At 37.9% G+C, this 22,049-nt stretch overlaps 5 protein-coding genes across 5 annotated transcripts; 3 read left to right on the top strand and 2 right to left on the bottom strand.

The window, feature by feature from the left end:
* Positions 1 to 295: 295 nt before the first annotated feature.
* On the bottom strand, positions 296 to 2,104 carry LOC110842343 (immunoglobulin-binding protein 1). Its single transcript, XM_022088065.2, has 4 exons — positions 2,021 to 2,104; positions 1,740 to 1,883; positions 1,247 to 1,663; positions 296 to 856 (listed from the first exon to the last, which is right to left on the bottom strand). The coding sequence occupies exons 2-4, from the start codon at positions 1,854 to 1,856 to the stop codon at positions 383 to 385; spliced, it is 1,008 nt and encodes a 335-aa protein (XP_021943757.1). The 5' UTR covers positions 1,857 to 1,883; positions 2,021 to 2,104; the 3' UTR covers positions 296 to 382.
* Positions 2,105 to 7,831: 5,727 nt separating this feature from the next.
* Positions 7,832 to 9,933, top strand: LOC110842342 (cyclopropane-fatty-acyl-phospholipid synthase). Its single transcript, XM_022088064.2, has 2 exons — positions 7,832 to 8,310; positions 8,846 to 9,933. The coding sequence occupies exons 1-2, from the start codon at positions 7,869 to 7,871 to the stop codon at positions 9,640 to 9,642; spliced, it is 1,239 nt and encodes a 412-aa protein (XP_021943756.2). The 5' UTR covers positions 7,832 to 7,868; the 3' UTR covers positions 9,643 to 9,933.
* A 564-nt stretch (positions 9,934 to 10,497) lies between these two features.
* Positions 10,498 to 13,965, top strand: LOC118433879. The gene is made up of 4 exons (XM_035846316.1): positions 10,498 to 10,597; positions 12,091 to 12,155; positions 12,232 to 12,302; positions 12,402 to 13,965. Exons 2-4 carry the CDS (start codon positions 12,093 to 12,095, stop codon positions 13,687 to 13,689), a joined length of 1,422 nt encoding a protein of 473 aa, XP_035702209.1. The 5' UTR covers positions 10,498 to 10,597; positions 12,091 to 12,092; the 3' UTR covers positions 13,690 to 13,965.
* Positions 13,966 to 14,698: 733 nt separating this feature from the next.
* LOC118439300 lies at positions 14,699 to 17,116 on the top strand. Its single transcript, XM_035860502.1, has 3 exons — positions 14,699 to 14,890; positions 15,093 to 15,163; positions 15,457 to 17,116. Exons 2-3 carry the CDS (start codon positions 15,095 to 15,097, stop codon positions 16,894 to 16,896), a joined length of 1,509 nt encoding a protein of 502 aa, XP_035716395.1. The 5' UTR covers positions 14,699 to 14,890; positions 15,093 to 15,094; the 3' UTR covers positions 16,897 to 17,116.
* On the bottom strand, positions 16,973 to 21,798 carry LOC110859372 (thyroid hormone receptor alpha-A). The gene is made up of 5 exons (XM_022108323.2): positions 21,542 to 21,798; positions 21,002 to 21,486; positions 20,487 to 20,670; positions 18,322 to 18,591; positions 16,973 to 18,030 (listed from the first exon to the last, which is right to left on the bottom strand). Exons 1-5 carry the CDS (start codon positions 21,653 to 21,655, stop codon positions 17,539 to 17,541), a joined length of 1,545 nt encoding a protein of 514 aa, XP_021964015.1. The 5' UTR covers positions 21,656 to 21,798; the 3' UTR covers positions 16,973 to 17,538.
* Positions 21,799 to 22,049: the final 251 nt, after the last annotated feature.

Below are 22,049 nucleotides of genomic sequence, written 5' to 3'. Positions count from 1 at the left end.
CATGGAAATTCAACACAAAATCGCATGCAATTCCCGAACTTTTAATTTAAAAAAAAAATTCATCCTTGCATCACCCCCTTAGGAGAAACCACGGACAACAAAAAAGTTTATGCACCCTGATGTATGTAGTATGGTGTTTCAAAATGAATCACATCACAAATCTACATTCATATGTACAGAAGTACATCTGTATATATGTAGATATTTCCCATGAATTATGCTAGAACCAAAATAATAATGAATAATAAATAATCTCGACTTTCTAGTGTATAATTTCTTTGCGATAAAACTCGGTATTTATGACTTTTCCTGTTATTTTTATTATTAGTTTAACATGAACATTGCCACGATTAGGAGATCCATAAATTAATTACACAATTAATTAACTTCGATTGAACCGATTTCCCCACCCCCTTCGGTGTTCGTCCTTGTACTCGTCGAAATTCCGCTTTCTCTCCAGTTCCTCAGGATCATCACGTTCTTCCATCAAGTCTTTCATGCGACGCTCCAGTTCCGCATCCTCCTCAGGATTGCGGGCCGTTTGTGGCGTCGGAGGGGGCCCCCACTGCCCCTCTTGGCGTCGTTGTTCATACAATTCCTCCACCGTCATGATGGGCAGGGAGGGGTAGCCCATGCCATAAACGGTCTTTTGTGCCGCATCCTTCGTAATGATGAAGGGTTGCAGGGGTTTCGACGGAGGGGATGATGTCGACGACGAGACAAAATTGTCCGGATTTTCGTCATGACATTTTATCAAATCCAGCTCAGCTCGAATTGCTTCGAGTTGGTCTTCCGAGTCGAGAATGGCTCGTTTAATCAGGGCGAGATAAATTTCTTGGGAAAAACCGTCATCTTCCTGAAGTGGGGAGAAATACAATTTTATTAGAAATCGGATTTTTATACAAAAAAAAATCGAGGAAATTCATTCAGATGTTTGTAGCCCTAGTAAAATTTGGAATTGTTGCACAATTTTCAAAGATACAACATCTGAGCGAATTGCTTCGTAAAATAATTATTTAAAAAGATTAACGAGGCAATTCATGCATGCCTTGGTAACATTGTAAAAAATCCACAAATCTGTAAACTAATAAACTTTTACAAAAATTTGCAAGCAAAATTAGAGTACAAATTTTTGTAAACTTACTCAGGTCGCTCGGGCGTCCCTTCATTTTGTAAAGTTTGTAAAATTATTTAACATAACTTGGTGATTTTACTAGTTACCAAGGACTGCGTGAATGTAACTAACTGAAAAGTACGAATAATTCTCTAGAGCTTCTCCCAACTCCTTATTTTGCTTAAATTTCCGTATTTTTAGGGCTCGTCTTTCTTCCGGGGTCAATTTTTGGGTTGTTTTTTGGACATCATTTTCCTCATCCTGGTTGTCGTCATCACGTATTAAATGATCCGACGAGGTGATGATCTCATACTGGATGCACCGTTGAAGGAAATCTTTGAAATAAACGGAGCTAACTTGGCAAATATTTTTCCGGTCGTCACGCCCAACTTTAAATTGCCATAGGGAGGCGAGCATGTAGGGGAGGAGGAGGAATTTTAGTTTTCTGGGGTCAATTTCATTAAAGTTTTCGTTTCTGGAGAACATGTCGAGCGAGGAGACTTGAAGAGTAATGTGTTCCAATGTTTTTATACATGTGAGGATGAATTCCTGCAAAATGAGAGCAGCTAAAGTTAATAATTTTGAATTTAGTCAGTTAATGTATGTGCAGAATGATGCGACTTGCTTGAGAGGAAGGTGAATTGAGGTCGACGTGATCGACCAGTTTTTTGAAGTCGGCGTAAACCTCGTCAAACAGTTGGGACAATGTTTTAATGCCACTTTGTTCTTCTGTATTTGCCATATTTATCGTGATAAGTATATGTAAAATCTGTAATAATAAATAATTTATAATTATCAAAGTAAAATGAACTATTATGAACGCAGAAAATTTTACTTAAACAGCACCATTTTAAAATTTCATCCCAACTTGTGATAAGGTTGACACATTTAGATGTATCTACTTACCGTTAATACGTTTTAGTTAATTTGAGGAATTGAAATTAAGAACAACTTAGGAGGAGAGTACGCCAACCTGATAATGACAGATCTTGATGTCCTTTGGATATATGGTAGTACCCCCTCTGAAAGTAAAAAGTGTGAAGCGGTTTGATACCATGGCCCAATTTACGCCCGTCACACCCCTTTGAAGGCGCGCCCGATGCCAAACTAGCTGCACTAAAAAATTCGCCAAAAATCCAATTTTCTTCGGATTTTCATAATAGTTACATATTTATGATCCCAAATAGTTGCTTTGTCATATCATAATAGTTCAGATATCAATCTGAACTATTTTGGAATTTTGAATTTTTTTAAGCCATGCCCTTTTCAGGAAATATTCGAAAATATTGAAAATTTCTGAAAAGTTAATTTTGCAACTGAATATGATAAAGGGACTATCTGGGATCACAAATATATAATTATTATGAAAATCCGAACAAAATTGGATTTTTGGCGAATTTTTTAGTGCAGCTAGTTTGGCATCGGGCGTGCCTTCAAAGGGGTGTGACGGACGTAAATTTGGCCGTGGCATCAAACCGCTTCACACTTTTTACTTTCAGAGGGGGTACTACCATATATCCAAAGGACATCAAGATCTGTCATTATCAGGTTGGCGTACTCTCCTCCTTAGGAGGGGAGCTTGCGAGGTTGATAATAACAGATCCTGATGCCCTTTGGATATGTGGTAGGGTCCTATGAGTGTACTAAAACCCTGAAGTGGTTTGACTCCATAGCCACATTTGCGCCCGCCACACCCACTCAAAATGCCCAAAAAACGCTTTCACTCCAGGTTTCACTCATTCAAATCCACGCCAAAAATCCAATTTTACTCGGATTTTGAAATTTCTTTCACCATTACACTCCCAGATAGTTGCTTTCTTCAATCCAATGTCAAACTCAATTTTGATGATGATTATTTCGCAGGCATAATTTGCGTTGTGGATTACTACAACAATGCTCATTCAGAATTTTAAATTTTAAAAATACTAATAATTTCGAAAATATTGAGTTTGATATCGAATTGAAGAAAGCAACTATCTGGGAGTGTAATGGTGAAAGAAATTTCAAAATCCGAGCAAAATTGGATTTTTGGCGTGGATTTGAGTGAGTGAAAACCGGAGTGAAAGCGGTTTTTGAGCATTTTTGAGTGGGTGTGGCGGGCGCAAATGTGGCCATGGAGTCAAACCACTTCAGGGTTTTAGTACACTCATAGGACCTTACCACATATCCAAAGGGCATCAGGATCTGTTATTATCAACCTCGCAAGCTCCCCTCCTTAGTTGCATATAATAATATTTATAGAATTTTTTAAGTTTGAAGTTTATTTTGTTGTTTATTTTTGTCGATTTTTTGACTTCTTCTTCCCGGCATGCATTCCACTCTGCCCGAAAGATTCCTTTGTCAAGGTTTGCATTTCTGTAGAATCATGAAGACTAAATGACTCATTTCCGTTTTGCTATTTTTTGAAAATGTTAATAATTCTGGTAAAAAATGGGCAATACATTTATTTATATCGTAGCAAAATTTATACTAGAAATTGATTTTAAATTGGTATTGTACAAATTTGCATGCAAAATTGTCAAATAAGTCAAGAAAATACCTAAGTTATAACATAAAAATGTACATACACAAGCATTTGTACATATGTATTATAAAGAACGTCCGGGAATGAATGGGAATGGTCTGAAAATGTGGTCATAAAATCACAATTAGTTATCGGAATTTTAAACTTTTTGCATATGTATAATACCAAATACGTACCTACATAATTTAATTAATAGCTAAGGCCGCCACACCCCCGTTGGCGACTAGTTCGATTTTCTTGCGAAGATTTTTCATTAAATTTTTTCCCGAAGTTTTTGCCACTTCCGAGGTGATTTTCTTCCATCGTCCTTTGAATTTTCGAAAGGTGTCAGGCACATCTTGAAGCCGGGAGTATACTGACTTAGAACGTGCCCAGAATTTTTCGATTGGGCGGAGTTGGGGTACATTAGGTGGGTTGATATCTTTTGGTACGAAATCAATATTTTTCTTTCTGAGGTACTCGGTCACTTTCTTTGCATAGTGACAAGTGGCGAGGTCAGGCCAAAACAAAACTTTATCATTTTTGTGAAACCTATTAATAAATGCTTCCAATCCAGCCTTGACGCAATTTTTCAGATAAATATCTTGATTGATATTCCCTTCGAGAACTACCGGGTCTGATACATGTCCGTGACTGGAGAAGCATTGCCAAATGCAATATTTCTTTGGAAATTTGTCTTTTTTTCGTACTTTTTCTTCATAAGCGACTTCAGAGGGATCCGAGCTATGAAAAAAATGACGCCCTGGAAGATTTGAAGGGTCAACCGGAACATACGTTTCGTCATCCAGGATCACTACTTTTCCACGCATTTTCTTCAACAATTTTTGACATCAATCCTTGATCCGACTTTCTTGTACGGGCTTGTAATTTGGTGCAGGTTTTTTGGTCCTTGCTTTGATTCCTAGTTTATGGACCTTAATTTCCCCCACGTAGCTTTTGGAAATTTTGACTTTCCTGGCAGCTACAGCTACTGACGTTGATGGCTTGGTTTTGAAAATTTTTTCAATTCTATTTTTCACTCGAGTGGTCGCTAGCTTCGCCGGACGACCAGCTGGCTTCTTGAATTGCACATTTTCGGAATCCTTGAACTTTTTTATGTAGGAATACACATTTGAACTTGGAATTCCTTCCTGCTTAAAAAAGTTCCAGGTCACCTTGGAGTCTCGGTTGGCTGTCGTGTTGTAGAACTCCATCACTCGTTTTGCTAACAGCTCCCTTTCAAACAAGCTTCTTCTACCCTTATCCATTTTTGAAATTTAAGAGTGATATACCAAATTGACCCTAATGAAGTGGGCTTTCAGAAATTTAAATTATTATAGTTCGCGGGTTTATTGATTTGTCAATATACTCGCTAGAGCGCGCATTCCCATTCATTCCCGGACGTTCTTTACTTAAATACCTATTAAAATACTTGCATTTCGTCCTTTTCATATCCAAGTACATAGATATGTATGTACATATGGATGAACATGTTGATTATGGTTGTGATCTTAGCATCACCTTAACATTTGAGAACTGTAGTTCAATGGTTTGATTGATCCAGATCAATCTTGACATAAACGCATAATTATCATGTGCGAACATGTGTATGCAAATATGTACTTATTTATGTATCCAAAATTTGTATAATTACATATCTATTTAGTATGTGATTATCGGTTTGCAAAAAAATGCACAATTTATCTTATCTCTATAATTAATTGTATCGTAATTATCCAACTTAAACACAGTACTGTTCAAGTATTAGCACCTTGTAAGGTTTTACCTAAATGATACCTAAGTAGATAATAAATAATAAATTGGCTGTTGATTTTACACATTAGTTAACAAATTACCACCATACATGCAATGTTGAAATAGAGTATGTGTTAAAGTTCGGTCTACATATCGGCTCATCCATCCATGTCATGTGTAAATATATCAATGTAAAATTCTGCACTCGTTTGATTTTATCAGAATTGTTTAATCTTAAGGGAATATTTTAACAAAAGATTACACCTGATGTGATCCAACCTCAGGGTAGCTTACCTTGCCCTACACATTGGTGTGTGTCTTAAAAAGACATTGAAATTTAGGAATACTCGGGAACCTTAGTCGGGCCATCGCACATTGTCCAAAATGGCCAGATTTGAGGAAAAAAGTCCCCGAGCACTTTTCTCCTAATATTTTTGCATATTCTGAGCCCTAGGTGGCATAGGATGTGTTCATAAAAAATTCGACGAGCCACACCCACTTTGGGTGAGGTTCTTTCCTTGTGGGTTTATGGCCAATCGCCCAAACGAAATTTGTAGCCCAAGCGATTATACACTTTCAGTAAAAATTTCAACCAAATCGGTCCATAAACCAAAAAGTTATTAAGGGTAAAACTCTGGCGAAAGGCAAAAAAGGCCTACTTTGGGGGCGTGGTTCTCTGAAAGGGTAAGAAACTCCAGAAAGCATTGCAAATAGTGATCCCCAGGTAGATCTTCTCAATCCAAAAAGAACTGAGTTTCCATATCTGCCCCTTTCCAAGATATAAGGCCGGGAACATTGAAAAAAATCTTGGCGAAATTGTCCAAAACGGGCGAAATCAAACATGACGTAGAGCGATAAAATTTAATATCTAGCTTCAGCTGGTCCTAAAAAGTACGTCGCAGGTGAAATTGAGCCATGTCGTCATGGAACGATATCGACATGTCGAAATTTCGACATGACTGTATAGCGCTCAAATTCACAACGAATTTAATTTTTTCCAAAATTGGATGTCGACATGAAAAAAAAATTGTATGCGTTTGTGGAGAGGTAGGGGAGTATTTGTTTTGAATTTGAGCGCTATACAGTCATGTCGAAATTTCGACATGTCGATATCGTTCCATGACGACATGGCTCAATTTCACCTGCGACGTACTTTTTATGACCAGCTGAAGCTAGATATTAAATTTTATCGCTCTACGTCATGTTTGATTTCGCCCGTATTGGACAATTTCGCCAAGATTTTTTTCAATGTTCCCGGCCTTATATCTTGGAAAGGGGCAGATATGGAAACTCAGTTCTTTTTGGATTGAGAAGATCTACCTGGGGATCACTATTTGCAATGCTTTCTGGAGTTCTTTACTTGCCCCTCTCAGACAACCGCGCCCCCAAAGTAGGCCCTTTTTGCCTTTCGCCAAAGTTTTACCCTTAATAACTTTTTGGTTTATGGACCGATTTGGTTGAAATTTTTACTGAAAGTGTATAATCGCTTGGGCTACAAATTTCGTTTGGGCGATTGGCCATAAACCCACAAGGAAAGAACCTCACCCAAAGTGGGTGTGGCTCGTCGAATTTTTTATGAACACATCCTATGCCACCTAGGGCTCAGAATATGCAAAAATATTAGGAGAAAAGTGCTCGGGGACTTTTTTCCTCAAATCTGGCGATTTTGGACAATGTGCATCGAAGTCAATTTTATCACGATTCTTAAAAAGTCGGAGATATTTTGGTGACCATGTGGAAATTGAGTTACATATTTAGTCGGAATCGTTGTACAGATAATGCTTATCAACATATTTCCTAATATTCGAATTCCAAGTTTACATATGCGTTCATTTAAATTATAAAGATACAAATAAAATACACATCTGGGGACAAAACGCGTACTTAAATATTTGCATGCATTTGACTTTCTGAAATTAAACCAATTTTTCCTCGTCATCAGCTAGAAATTAACTACATATGCCTGCATATTTCTCACTTATCTCCATGTTCCACGCAATAGGTCAGAAAACTGTCACCCAATTTGTGCTTGATTAAAAAAAGCAAAGTGGAAAATAACTATGTAGGTTACCAATATTGGGAAGCTTCTTAAACTTATTGCAGACGTCGCCACACTTGTGAACAATAAGATCAAAGTAATAACAATAAAAGGAACTGAACCAGACTCAATGCAAAATCCAAGCAGTCGTCTTTCACAAGATGTTATATAAAACCACTTTTACCTTAAAAATAACCTTTACATCAGAATTTCAAAAATCATGTACCCAAAACAAACAAAAAATGCATCACTATTTCTTTACTTACGCAAAGTTACGCAACTAAATTTAAGGTACTTCTCCAAATATTTAATTAAGTACTTACTAACTCCTTAAATCCAATCAATCTTAACTAATCGTCACGCTTAAAAAGAGATTTAATAATAAAATTATACTCACAATTAAACAATCAGTTATCTCACAAACTTCCTCTGTGCACAACGTGTCATTCTTTTTTGCAATGGGTTTTTTTGCCAAGGAGGAAAAAACTCTGACCGAATATGTCTCCGATTTCGCCCTTTTTCTAATTTTGACCGGATTTTCGCTATATTCGCAAATTCTGACGGTCGTTTACACCATATTTTTTACCTACACGAAAAAAATGGTGGACGAGAAGTTGGCCGAGCTGGGGATCATTGTGGACGGCCCGAGCCCCACGGACATTCAGGTCATAAATGGAAGACGGTTTTACACCCGGGTCGCCATCGAGCGGAGCTACGGCTTGATGGAGGGTCGATTAGATGGAGATTGGGATATCGAGGACTTTCGGGGCTTTGTGAGTATCATTTTTTCGAGTCGGAGACATGCCGAGTTTGCACATCCGTTGGCCTGGATTTTCAAGGCGTTTAACCTTCAAACGAAAGCGAGAGCGTTTGAGGTGGGAAAATCGCATTATGATGATGGTGAGTGGATAAGAAATTTGTACGGGTTTTATTCGCTTGAAAAATTATCCGTCCGAAGTGAATCCGAGTTTTTCGGTTAAAAAATAGTCAAACCGAAACGAATGATTCTGACTCCGTTCGGATGGATACTTTATCCAAAGAAGGATACTGACTAAGAACTTTGGAGGGGGAAACGACGTTTCTGGAATGAAGTTAGGGCTGAATTTATATCTATGTATGTACATACATTCGTATTGCGTTGACTTGAGTATGCCCATTTTATGAAAATGTATGAAAAAAAGAAGACAAGATATTTTTCATGTTGGAAAAATTTTCCCAAATTTTCAAGTAATACATACTTATTTAGACATTTTTTACGCATTGTGCAAGTTAAATATTAGAAATTTGCTATCGTAATCACAAATTCTGGCACATTTTTTAACGCGAAAATAATTTAACAACCTACATAACTGCACATATGGAATATTGAAAATGAAACTTATTCAAATAATTATACTTTTAAAATCTATACATTTTTTCCCCTTCGAATTTTCAGCCAACCCCATCATCACCGCCATGATCGATTCTAACCTCCAATACACGTGCGGCTATTGGAAAACCGCTACAAATCTGGAGGACGCCCAAATCGCGAAAATGGACCTGATCGCCAAGAAACTCAACCTTTCTCCAGGAATGTCCGTGCTCGACATGGGCTGCGGCTATGGCACTTTGGGAATCTACCTCGCTAAAAACTACGGCGTTTCCATCGTCGGCTGCTCCGTTTCGCGGGAACAGATCAAATACGCGCAAAATTTAGCGAAAAAGGAAAACCTATCAAATTGCACCTTTCTGCTCACCGATTATCGCAACATGACCGGTTCCTTCGACCGAATCGTTTCCATCGGACTGTTTGAACATATCGGAGTCAAAAATTATGCAGATTTCTTCACCTTGTGTCAATCTCTGTTAAAAAATGATGGCATTTTTCTACTCCATACGATTGGAAACTTGCTAAATTCCCTAAACCCGAAAGATTTCTGGTTGCATAAGTACATCTTCCGGAATTCGTATTGTCCCCATTATCTCGAACTTTGTGGGGCCATCGAGGACAAGTGGGTGATCGAGGACTGGCAAAATTTGGGGTTTGACTATTCCAAAACGATTGACGCGTGGGAAGCAAAATTCGACCAGAGTTGGGGGCAGTTTGAGAAGAGGTATGGAAAAAGGTTTCACACCATGTGGAAATTGTATTTGCAGTCGAGCAGTGCACTGTTTGAGACGAGAAGTTTGCATTTGTGGCAGTTGGTTTTGAGCAAGGATGGGATTAAGGGTGGGTATCATGCTGCCCGGTAGGGGGAGGGGAAAAGTTGTCATTTAGGATGTGTTCAATTTTAGGTAAAAATGAGTAGCATATTTTTTAGAGTGGTTTCCAAGTGGTGGTTTAGGTTTTGAGTTTGAAGGAACGTACATAAATGATCGAATTGAATGTTTAGCTGGTCTGGATCATTTACTTTACCTGTTTTCATATGCTCACTAAAAAATACAACATTGATTTATGTAAATATGTTAATATTTATTTATGTATGTACATTTATCTTGTTAATAAATGAAAATCTTGAGTAGGATTCTTGCGTGAAAATCAAAATAAATAATGAGTGAAAAATAAATGAAAATCTTGCGTGTATGGATTACCTATGCATGAATACTTAGGATCCTTAGATAGACGCATATTAGGCATACATATTGGTACCCGTTTCCCATGGTCAATGCCAAAGTCCAATCTGAGTTTATTTCCTGGTGGCTTCCATAAAATTTCATGGAATACAATTCAAAGCTATTTTAGTATACTATTTTCTGGGAAACGAAATTTACTTGGGGGGAGCGCAGATGTGAAATGGTGTGGATTTGGGTGGGGTGGAATTATAAATGCCGGTAGGCACGCCGTCCTCTGTGTACTTGCATAGAGCATAGTCCCAACTATCCAAGCGATGCGAGGGAGTCATGCTTTGAGAAATTTAATGTGTCTAATCCTTTCACATGGAATAGCACATCCTTACAAGATCGCTCATACATATATGATCCTTTCATACCCTTTCAAAAATATTTTACCCCAGTGCCAGTATGTATGTATATACATTCTTCATGCATGTATGAATGCATATAAATGTTGATCTAGTTGTGGTACATACATATTTATCCAGTGTAAAAACCTACCTCCACTCATCCACACAACAAAATCGGTTGGCCTGCCAGGAAATAAAATTTGTTGAACGAATATCCCGAGATTTGCCGAAACTTTACTACCAAGGTAATTATAAAAAATATTTATGAATCGTGGTTAAAGTTTTCGTTAAGGCTACCACCTACATACATATTCCTACAAAATTGGATAAGGCTCATTTGGAGCGATTCAGCGACGATATGTGTAAAGTTTTTCATTATTTTAACATATTAGGATTCGGTCGGAAAGTAAAGAAACACTTGAAAAAGTATATTTATTTGTCTGAAAGAAAAATTGTCACTGAGTTGGAACGCGGTAGTTTTGTAGTCCATGCGATTGACTATCCAAATCAGACAACCGGAAGTCGATATCTCGATTAGTTCAAAAATGAGAACAAAAAATTCAGAGGAACTCGCAAAAAATTTTTGTCACTACTACGAAAAAGTGTGCGAGCGCGTCCGGATAATGGTTAATAGCCACTTCGAAAAAGAAAAAATTCATAATGGAGCAATTTGCAGAGTTTTAGATATGTATGAGGGGAGGAGGAATGCTGAATTCAAAAAATTAAAAAATGGTCCTGCTCGTGTAGCGACCCCCAAAGTGATACGTAGAGTTCAGAAGGAAAACAAAAATAACCTTGGGATATCAGATAGTAATTTGGGCTACAAATTGAAAATATCAAAATTAAGTTTACATGACATTAAACCTACGAAGTTGGGGGTCAAATCCAATAGGGCGACACCTGCACCAAAGTACAACCAAGGTCAGCAAAAATGAGCAAAGCCCAACTCTCGGCAGATTGTTGAAAAACGAGTCAAGCAAAACATGCCCGTGAATCTGGTCATGAATGATGAGACCAATTGCTCGAATGATCCAGATGAAGTCCCTGCGAGGAAGTACTACTCATGTACTAATAAGAAAACGTTTAAAGATTCCTTCAAATACACGCCGAAGTCAAAATTCCCCACAAAGCACATAATCGGGCAAGCATTGGACTCATTGGGGGACGTCTCAAAGCCGTTCGTGACCACAGCCACCATGACCTCGGAGAGATATTTGAACGATTGTGTAAAGAAGATCTTGATACCCTTTATCAATAATCGTAATGTACTTTTCTGACCGGGCACAGCAACGTGTCATTCTTCAAAAGTTGTTCTGGACTACCTGCAGTCGAAAAAAATCGATTTTGTTGCAAAAAAGGAATATGCTCCCTACGTCCCTCGGGCAAGACCAATTGAAAGATTTTGGGCATTATGCAAGAGAGAATATAGTTGTCGAACAAAACCACCCAAAAACTTGGTAAGATTCCGTCACATTTGGACACAAACCTCAAAAGAGGTAGCGAGAAAGAGTGGCAAAGCACTTTTGGGGACCGCGAGGCAAATAATTCGCCAGATAAGAAGGATGGGGGTCTATGGACCATATGAAGCAAAAAATTGAACGATAAGGACCTTGTTCTTAACCCTAAAAAGTGTCATTGGAATTAATTAAGTTTTCCGGATTTTACAGGCATTTTTCAAATGTTTCTTTACTTTCCGACCGAACCATATGTATCTAAAACAATCACCTATTTTCTAAAGATATGGATTTTCCCACCAACCCTCACCACCATTCAACCCCCCACTTGGGCGTATCCTTACCTGAGGTTTGCACTTCACAATTAATTACCTTCTCAAATTCATTCTAATCTAATTCACCAAATTATTACTATATGTATACAGATTCTCCGTAAGGTCATGACCTTCCTTCCGACCCCCGATCTGCTCACCTCCACCAAGGTCAACACCGCATGGTAAGGCGAAGCTAGAAATCATCTGCGATCTCGAATCACAGTTTTCATCACAGAGCCAATCTCAGAGTTGTTATACTTTATATATCATCCTTGCACCAGGTTTGAAAAGTATTTGCATACAACCCGCGTCCGATCCAACTATCACGAACGAGTCGTAGTGTACTGGAGTAGCAAATTGACCCGCCTCTTCCCACAACTTGAAGACTTAGCTGTCCAAGCGAAGGGAAAAGTGAGACATCTAGATCTATGCTTTTCCCTAAATTTGGGACCTGATTTGTATCACATTTTCAAAATTATCACAACATTTGGCAAGTCTTTGAAATCCTTGACATTAGTCTTGAGTGACAATGTAAACAAAATATCAAACAAAGATGGCAACTTACCCGAATTCCTTGCCTTGCTCTCCCGGGAAAATTTAATTCTACCTTCCATCACCAAGCTTGAGGTCGATACATACAATGTTGAAGATTATGAGAAATTTGTTTCCATTATTACCGCAATTTCACCCATATTCCCGAACGTGACTAACATCCACTTCACCATGATTGGGTGGAAACAACTAGAATTCTTGTTTGTCACGAAACCCCGCCAATTTCCCGCCTTGACCTCGTTTTCCTTTCAGAATGAGCCCGACGTGGACGAAATCCCGCTAATTCCCCCGCCTGAAATGTTTTTCGTAAATATCGTCAAGCTCGAATTCTCCGTCGAAGGATACCCCCCGCTCTGTCGGGTAGGTCCAAAGCTCCTCCAAATTTTAGCTCCCGTCCTGCAACACGTTCATATCACGGAGATAAGTAGCCCTCAAATTGTCCAGGTTCCAATAATGCCAAAACTCCGGGTTTTCAAGAGAAGTCGCCCCCCTGATAAGTGTAGCGGGAGCAGAATCGCATTACAATTCAAAACTGAAGATTCCTTAACAGGAGTAAAACTCAACTACAAGAAACAATTTCCCGTCTTGGCAAAAATTTCGATTAAGTGTGTAACCCAAGGTTATAAACGAGAAGACGACGAGGAGGACTTTTTCGAGGGGACGGTCCGGTTTTTGTATGATACTTTCATCCCGGGAAATATTTCGGTGTGCGAAACGTTATGCGAATTGGATGTCCCACTTCCGCCAGGGGATGAATTTAAGTTCCGGGGTATGAAATCTGGGAGGGATCGATGTTCCGGCGATATTCGGAATCCCGTCTGTAATTGTTACGAGTGGGTATGCTCGACTACATTTTTGGACCATTTGGCAGCCACGTTTCCAAATTTGCAATATGCATTTTTAGCCGAGAGTAAGAAGAAGGTTAGGTGTGACTTGGTGAAGAAGTGGGTTCAGATGGGGGTGGATTTGGGCTTGTTAGACAAATCGTATAGAGTTAGTGAGGATAAAGAGAGATAAACGGTGTAAAAATAATGGTAAAATATCCCGAGATGAAGAGGGTAAAAATTTCAAGCAGTTCGAACGAAATTCTTAAAATTACGTGGGGAGATTTCAGTGAAAATTCTTTGAGTGACATACATACATACAAATAAATAAATAAAAATTGCTACTTGTGTACCAAGATGTAATACATGTCTGCCCACACCTTGGTTCAATTTTGTTTAAGTTGCATTAGCTTAGCGTTACTTAGACAAAGCACACTCTGAACAATAATATTACCCTTTTGAAAAGTAAATAAATGCACCTTCAGTTCTACATATGTTTTGTAAACTAAATAAATACATTAGACCCAGAGGGAACGTTCATAAATAAAATAAGTAAGGCAAAATTGAGAATTTTTTACCTGTCCGTTCCCCCTCGTAACGGGTTACACCCTCGCTTTAGCATGTGGCGCAAGTTGACCTGTATGTATTTGTATTGCAATAAAACGACCTCTCCCTCCTGCTGTTACGTATTTTACGAACGTTCCCATACATGCATATGCACGCCCTGCATTTTGGTTATTTCGTCGAATTCTACTATACTTTTGGTATATAGATACCGCACATATATTTAAATACCTGCATGCATGCATTTGTACATATTGTAAATAACATTAACATATAGTATGTTAATTTGTGTACCACTTGACCACATAACTTACTTAAATATATCGCTCCTTTTAAATCAGGCACGATACACAAATATACAAATATATTTACATACGCATGGGAATTTGGGAATTCAACAGGTCCATACCTACCTTCATACATCCCTATGTACATATAATATTTTCGTTTAATGTACAATTGCGCAGGCACGTCACACTAAGGATGAGCGTATGTACATATATATATGCATGTCTATGTACATATTTACATACATACACATAATCTAGTGGAAATCATGACCTGAGAAATTTAATGTGTCTAAAAATCCTTTCAAACCCTTTCACAAATATTTTACCCGAGAATACAAAAAAGTGTACATATGTACATACATACATTCATTCATGTATGTAAATACATATGTATGCCTAGGATAAATGTTGATCTACTTGTTGTACATATTTAGTGTAAAAACCTACCTCCATCCATCGACATAAAAATCGGTTGCCCTGCTAGGAAATAAATTTTCGTTTCAAAACTAACCAGAAATTTGAAGAAAAGTTGCTACCAAGGTATTTCCATATAGAGACATTTGTATCCTGGTTAAAGCTTCCATTGGAGTCATCACCAACATACAAATTCCTACAAAATTGGATAAGGCTCCATTGGAACTCTCAGCAAAATTATTTCAATTTATTTATCAATTTCCATGCACAAATATGTATACGCGGTTGACATAAATACGTAAAATAATAATATTCATATTTTCTAAAGGTATGGATTTGTCCACCAGCACAACCCTTCACCACAATTCAACCCCCCACTTGGCCGTTTCCCTATCTGAGGTTTGCCTTTCACAATTAATTACCCACTTAAATTTACGCTAATTCACCAAATTATTTATGTATCACTCATTATTTCTTCGTATCTTAAAATAAGTTGCCATGGTTACGAGACTGTAGGCATGTTTAGATAAGCATCGTAAGATTTCGTCATTACAAATCAAGTTACTTAGCTCACTATTCATAGTGTGAATTTCATACGAAGCTTCACCCCTTGTTTTTTCTTATATACTATTTAAAAAGATATCAAGGACACGAAGAAATAATGAATATTTACCCTCACTATTTATTTACAGATTCTACGCAAGGTCATGACCTTTCTTCCCACGCCTGACCTCTTCACCTCCACCAGGGTCAACTCCACATGGGAAAACGAAGCTAGAAGTCATCTCCTCTCTCGAATCACAGTTTTCATCTCGGATCAAGCTAAAAATTTGCTATTCGGTCGTCCGAGCACCACGTTTCAAAAGTACCAGCAAACAACCCAGGTCCGATCCAAGTATCACGAACGGGTCGAATTGGACTGGCTCAAAGATAAAGATTTCACCCTGATTCTCCCCCAATTTGAAAACTTTGCTGTAGAAAATAAGGGAAAAGTGAGACATTTACAGCTCTACTTTCTTCCAAAATGGGGAATTAATTCGTACAAAATTTTCAAAATTTTCCCCATTTTTGGAAAATCTTTGACATCTTTGACCTTAACGTTCCACTATGAAAACTTACTCGAAGTCTTTGCCTCGCTCTCGCGGGAAAATTTAATCCTACCTTCGGTCACCAAGCTAAACTTCAATTCGGCAAGTTTTCTAGATCATGATACTTTTGCTACCATTATTTCTGCAATTTCGCCAATATTCCCGAACCTGACTCACCTCCACTTTCTGATGATGAGATGGAAACAACTAGAATTCATATTTGCCAAGAAACCCCACCATTTTTTTCCGAAATTGACCTCCTTTTCCTTTCTTTATGAACCCAACGAAGACGAACTCTCGCTAATTCCCCCGCCAGAAATGTTTATCTTAAATATCGCGAAGTTCCATTTCGCCGTCGCAAATTACCCCACGCGTCGTCAAATAGGTCCAAACCTACTCCGGATTTTAGCCCCCGTCCTGCAACACTTTCACATCACGGAAGTAGGTGACTCTGTTATCGTGCATATTCCGATGATGCCAAAACTCCGGGTTTTCAAGATAAGTCGACGCCCCTTTAAGTGCGGCTGGAGCAAGATGAGACTACACTTCGAAACGGAAGATCGCATCAGAGGAGTTAAGATCAATTATGAGAAACAATTTCCTCTCTTGGCAAGAATTTCGATGAAGTGTGTACCATTTTTTAAACGAGGGGACGATGAAGAAAACTTTTTTGAGGCGACGGTCCGGTTTTTGTATGATACTTTCAGCCCGGGAAATATCGCGGTGTGCGAAACGTTACGCGAATTAAATGTCCCGCTCCCGCCGGGGGACGAATTTAAGTTTCGGGGTATGAGATCTGGGAGGGATCGATGTTCCGGCGATGTACGGAATCCTGTCTGTAATTGTTACGAGTGGGAAAGCTCGACGACATTTTTGGACCACGTGGCAGCCACGTTTCCTAATTTGCAGTATGCATTTTTAGCCAAAAGTAAAGAGAAAGTTAGGTGTGACGCGGTGAGAAAGTGGGTCCAGATGGGGGTGGATTTGGGCTTATTGGATAAATCGTATCGAATTTGTGAGGGTGGTGACGATAAGGGGATGTAGAATAATAGTGTGGGTAAAATGTGCCGATATTAAGAGGGTTCAAATTTGGAACAGTTTAAACTGTCTAAAAAGTTTGTGGGAAGATTTTTGACAAACTTTTACTCCGTTTACTTATTTCGCCTAAAAATCAATAAGTGTGACACATCTTTCAATGAGTATGTATAAATAAATAATAATTGCTGGATTAAATAAATCATGCAATAATAATTAATTAAATAAATAATGTACATATGTACGTATAATCAAGACTTATGTACTTATGTGATAGGGACACTTATGTACGGCGCTGGTCGTTTAGCTTTTTCGAAATAAATCTATGTAAAATGAATTCATGGAAAGAACAATAAATATGTAGTATCAACACTTAGGATTAATGAATACATATTTAAACATCTACCCGTACATATCTATATTCTCACGTCATACATACATGTTCAATTTTGTGTAAATTACACTAACACTGCTGACAAAGCGCACTCTTAAAAATAAATTGTAAATCACGTATTTATTTTATGAACATTCCCATCGTAAACTTTACGCTTTATCAAACTTACGTTACTCTGGATTTAGTATACTTTATTTAATATAGAATACCGACTGCGTCATATTATTATCATTTTTAAGAGTGTGTACAACTATTTATCATTTTTTTAGTGTTATACCATCCGAAATTACTAATTTGTCCACCTCATTTACCAAAGAATCCCACGGATTCTTCAAAAGTTGTGGCATTCGACGCATGAAAGCTTTTTCGACGCCGACATGGGGACCTGACTCAAAATAATCCTGCTTAATTCCAAATTCATTCGATATGTTGACAAAGGTGTGAATTAATGCGGGCAGTGTTTCGGATGCCGGTTCGGATGTAGTGGGAACTTCTAATTTCGAAACAGGTTTCTTAAACAGAACAGATTTTTTGCAGCACTCCCTTTGTTCTCCGGTTTGTTGTTCCATGTGTGTCCTGTTTTCGTTAAGCTGTTCATTCCGAAGGTTATTGACACGTTGTTCACAAGTTTTCATCTGAAGTCGGTGCAAATGTTGGTGCATTTTATCAACTTGGTCATCGCTCAGGTTGAGGGGCAGACCTTGATGCAGGTGACTCACTTCCGTTATTGCGCTAAGTTGTGATAGCAACTGCGTAAAGGAACATTTTTTTATTTGTTATGGTTCGTTCAGAAAAGCTAGAAAAACTGCGAAACGACAATAATAAAATTGCTTTCTGTGAAAATTTCCAAATTTTTGATATGCACGCATGTTTTCTGGCTCATAATTTGGATACTGAATTTTTAGCATTTTACAGAGACAGATTTAAGATTATGTAAATGCGTAATATGGAAGAAAATATTTTCAAATAAAAAATTTGAAACGGATTAATAAATTTTGAAATTTGTTGCTGAAATTTGCCTTATCGTTTCGGAAACTTACCCTGGGAAACAGCATCTTTCCCTTGTCCCTTCCCTGCGTTGCATTTAAATATTTCTCCAATAATGCGGTGTAAAGTTCCTGTGCCGAATTGATTGCTGGTCTGTCATCAAAATCGGTACAATTTTCGTTTCCACCAGAGTCTGAGAACAATGCTATTGGGATGAGAAGCATGACACTTTCATCGTCGGGGGCAATGCTTCGAATTCTTTTGTACAAGTTGAAATACAGTTCCATCACGTGCTTTGGAATTACGGATATGAATTCGTCTTCCTGCAAGAATTAAAATATTTATTTGATAAACTTGTGTAAAAATCCAGTGGAGTCACATACCTACTGGGCCCAGGCTAAGTGTTAGTAGCTAATAACTTTAAAACCGCTGGAGATAATGAAAATCTGATAACTGCGTTAGATTCCTCGTGCGATTTTGCATAAATACCATAAGTCAGTTTTTAACTGTTTGCAAAGCATATCGACAGAGAAAATCTAGAAAGGACACGGGTGACGGTAATTTTTCACCAAAAAAATGGGAAGATAAATAGCGAATTTGAAAAATGTGATAGGAGTCAAACGTGCACTTGAATTTAGCCCAACTGACTATAAAAACCTTTGTTGGGACCGGATCGACTAAGAACAGTCGAAGAAAGATTTTTTGATAACCTCTAAGGACCACGCCCATCGTAAAGGCGCTGAAGCATAGAAACCAAGGAAATCAGCGAAATTCCAACGGAAAATAGCCTCAGAGCTGACCTTGTTGACGCAGATTATCCAATAGGTGCTCAAACTGAAGCTTAGGCTTAGGGCTTTAAAATGTAGTACTTTCCACCTCTGGATAATATCCAGAAAGAAAGCCCTACTAAAGAAATGAAGGGCTCTCCTCAAGCGGTACGCGCCAAAAAGGTGAAGAGGATTTTTTTTACAGATGAGGAAATTTTCACATCGGGAAAATATTTTAACAAACGAGTTGACCTGATCTAAGCAAAATCGGTCAAATATATCCTCTGATATAGACAAAAGGTCAAAAAGTCACATTAACTAGGTTTTGTGATGGGTTTGGCAGGTGGGAGCTAATTTGGGTAATTCCTGCACATTTTGTTGAAAATGGGGAGAAGGTGAAGGAATAAAATTTCTCAAAATATATTTTTAAGTCCGTAGTACATCCCTTAAGTGAGATCCTATTCAATGAATTCGATAGGACCTTGCAGCAGGACTCAGTACCAGTGCATAGGGCAAAAAATGATGTCAGCGTGGCTAAAAAATCAAATTCCGAACTTTATCTCCGCTTGGGAATTGTCATCCTCCTTGTTGGATTTGAATCTCTGGACTATGAAAAATGGTCAAAGTTATGGGCAAATGTGTGCTCTAACCCTCGTAGAAGCCTGAAAGCTGTAAAAAATTCTTTGACCACGAAATGGAACAATTAGGCTACGGATTCTGAGCGTGCTCCAATCGAGGGCTGTTGGCCGCGTCTTCAGCTCTGCATTAATGTTAGGGGTGGAAATTTCGAAAACCAAAAATTGTTTTCCACTTAGAAATTAACTGGGTTTCCATTAAAATTTACTAGAAATTTGTAACACATAAACTGTTGAAACTACAGCGTTTCAATCTACTAACACTTTACTTGGGCCACCTAGTATATACATACTCCGTGCTGATATCGATTTTGTAATAACTTTGGTTTGTTTCTGAGTGGTGAATTTTATGTATATTTCCTCAACATTAATAAACGGTATGTTCGTTATCACCGTGTCGACAGAGTCACATATATACTCCGATCAGTAATGATTTAATACCAGTTGTCTAATCGTAAGAATGTATGTACATACTTGCTTAATTCTCGCTTAAATACCGGCGACTTGAATAAGAGTAAAAGTAGTTTGCAGATAAATTGCTTTGTACGAATTTAAACAAGGTTGTCAACAATGTACATAATTAGAAGAGTTCAGTCTTTTTGGTAGAAAAAGTCACTTCCAAAAATTTATATTTTACGGTGGAAATAATTTCTAGCACGAGTGCAACAAATTCAAGAAATATGCCCCACTAAGCAGACGATTTCTTTCCGATTCGTGGCGTCAATTTCTCATATTTTTTGCAAGAAGTGCGAAAAGGTGCATGAAATCTAACATATATTTACCTGTACAACGAAGAAAAATGAAAACCAAGCTTACCGTGAGGACGGGTAATTTCTCAGGGAATTCGTCCGTGTACGAACCGAACTTGCGGTTCTCGATATCATACGTTATCACTTCTCTCAAAAGGAACATTTCCATGACCGATCGCCTCAACAAATTTGCTTGATCGTGCAAGCTAAGCTTTGCAAATTCGGGAAGCATCCTTGCAAAACATACGAACCTGAATATACAAAAAATACTGGTACTAATATTATAATAAGCAAACTATACTAAATTCAGTGCAACGTAATCTTGATCAGGATTTTAATCTGGATTGAGTAAAGGGAACGTCCATATATTACGTCATCAAAAAAGGTGGGTGGGTGGTTTTGGGTCGCCTACTTGTGTTAAACTAAATATGAGGAGTAGGATAGAGTAGGTAGCTGGTTTAATAATTGGCGTTTTTTGATGGCGTAATATATGGACGTTCCCACATTTTACTTAACTCAGAATTAAGAGTGCATTTACTTCGCAAAAGGTAACATTATTTTTAAGAGTGTATTTCTCTTTACCTTCTAATCGCCGTAGACAATAAGCCAATATCAATCAAAAAGATTTTAGTATAGCTCAAGACTTCATTTTCTTCTCGCGTTAGAAACGTGTAGGGAATTAATTCGCACGCCGTTTGATAGAATTTTGATAAATTTCCAATTTTTTCAACATCCTCATCGCTTAATACTGATAATTCAATCTTGAAAATGTTTGTCGGGTTTCTTTGCTGTTTAAGCTCTTGTGCTTTTTGATACTCCTTCCACACCCAAACCGGCGACATTCCAATGCTTACGCATTTAAAGAATCGACACGTTTTACACTTTTTTCTCGTAACTTTGTTAATTGTGCAATTTTTTGCAAATTTGCAATTTTTCTTAAGATGTCGGAATGACGTAGGATTCTCGACCTTGTTGATGACAAAATAATGAAAAAACGACCGGCAAGAATTGCAAGAAATGCCTCCGTAATTTTGAGCTTTTGCTTTCTCCCCACAGACGCCACATGGCTGAAAGGAAATACAAATAAAAATCTGTTCAGAAATTAATTGAGCAAATTTGTACCATATTTTTTCGAGGAATTCGTCCCCCGAATTTTTTAGATTTTTTGGACACCGGTTTCTTAGTTTTGGAATCATTGCGAGATTTTCGTTTAATTTTGTATTTAACTTTAACCATTGTGTAAAAACAATTGAATTTAGAAATCGATAATTGTGCATATGTGTTGGACGTGCCAATTGACCTGATACACTGACGCAATGTAGCGAAATAAGTATGACAAATTTGTCTGCAAATCTACGTCAAAATGTAGACTGGCAGCTGGGGTTGAGTTGAGACCTTGGATAGTGAATGAGCGTACGTATGTACAAACATATAACAACGATTATCACTTAACTGATATCTCGTACAAAAAATTACGTATGTAACAGATCATATTTATGTATGTACAAATACACGCAATACAGGAGAGAAGAAGTGTCTAACTTTATTTGGTTTGTATAGTTAAGCAGCTTTTGCGTTAAATAGATTGCATGTGTACACAGAGTAAACCTCAATTGATATGAAAGCTTTA

Source organism: Folsomia candida, unplaced genomic scaffold (assembly GCF_002217175.1).
Source record: "Folsomia candida strain VU population unplaced genomic scaffold, ASM221717v1 Fcan01_Sc001, whole genome shotgun sequence".
NCBI classification, from domain to species: Eukaryota; Metazoa; Arthropoda; class Collembola; order Entomobryomorpha; family Isotomidae; genus Folsomia; species Folsomia candida.
This window is presented reverse-complemented; position numbering and strand designations above follow the sequence as displayed.

Bases quoted from the DNA above. Each gene is read 5' to 3' on its own strand.
- LOC118439300 (XM_035860502.1), top strand. From the start codon at position 15,095: ATGGATTTGTCCACCAGCACAACCCTTCACCACAATTCAACCCCCCAC. The intron at 15,164-15,456 runs GTTTGCCTTTCA...ATTTATTTACAG, and splicing joins TGGCCGTTTCCCTATCTGAG to ATTCTACGCAAGGTCATGAC.
- LOC110859372 (XM_022108323.2), bottom strand. From the start codon at position 21,655: ATGGTTAAAGTTAAATACAAAATTAAACGAAAATCTCGCAATGATTCC. The intron at 20,671-21,001 runs GTAAAGAGAAAT...TTGTATATTCAG, and splicing joins TTGTCTACGGCGATTAGAAG to GTTCGTATGTTTTGCAAGGA. The intron at 18,592-20,486 runs GTAAGCTTGGTT...TAATTCTTGCAG, and splicing joins AGAAATTACCCGTCCTCACG to GAAGACGAATTCATATCCGT.
- LOC118433879 (XM_035846316.1), top strand. From the start codon at position 12,093: ATGGATTTTCCCACCAACCCTCACCACCATTCAACCCCCCACTTGGGC. The intron at 12,156-12,231 runs GTTTGCACTTCA...ATATGTATACAG, and splicing joins TGGGCGTATCCTTACCTGAG to ATTCTCCGTAAGGTCATGAC. The intron at 12,303-12,401 runs GTAAGGCGAAGC...TCCTTGCACCAG, and splicing joins ACCAAGGTCAACACCGCATG to GTTTGAAAAGTATTTGCATA.
- LOC110842342 (XM_022088064.2), top strand. From the start codon at position 7,869: ATGGGTTTTTTTGCCAAGGAGGAAAAAACTCTGACCGAATATGTCTCC. The intron at 8,311-8,845 runs GTGAGTGGATAA...TCGAATTTTCAG, and splicing joins AAAATCGCATTATGATGATG to CCAACCCCATCATCACCGCC.
- LOC110842343 (XM_022088065.2), bottom strand. From the start codon at position 1,856: ATGGCAAATACAGAAGAACAAAGTGGCATTAAAACATTGTCCCAACTG. The intron at 1,664-1,739 runs GCAAGTCGCATC...CTCATTTTGCAG, and splicing joins TCAATTCACCTTCCTCTCAA to GAATTCATCCTCACATGTAT. The intron at 857-1,246 runs GTTAGTTACATT...TCCCCACTTCAG, and splicing joins AGAATTATTCGTACTTTTCA to GAAGATGACGGTTTTTCCCA.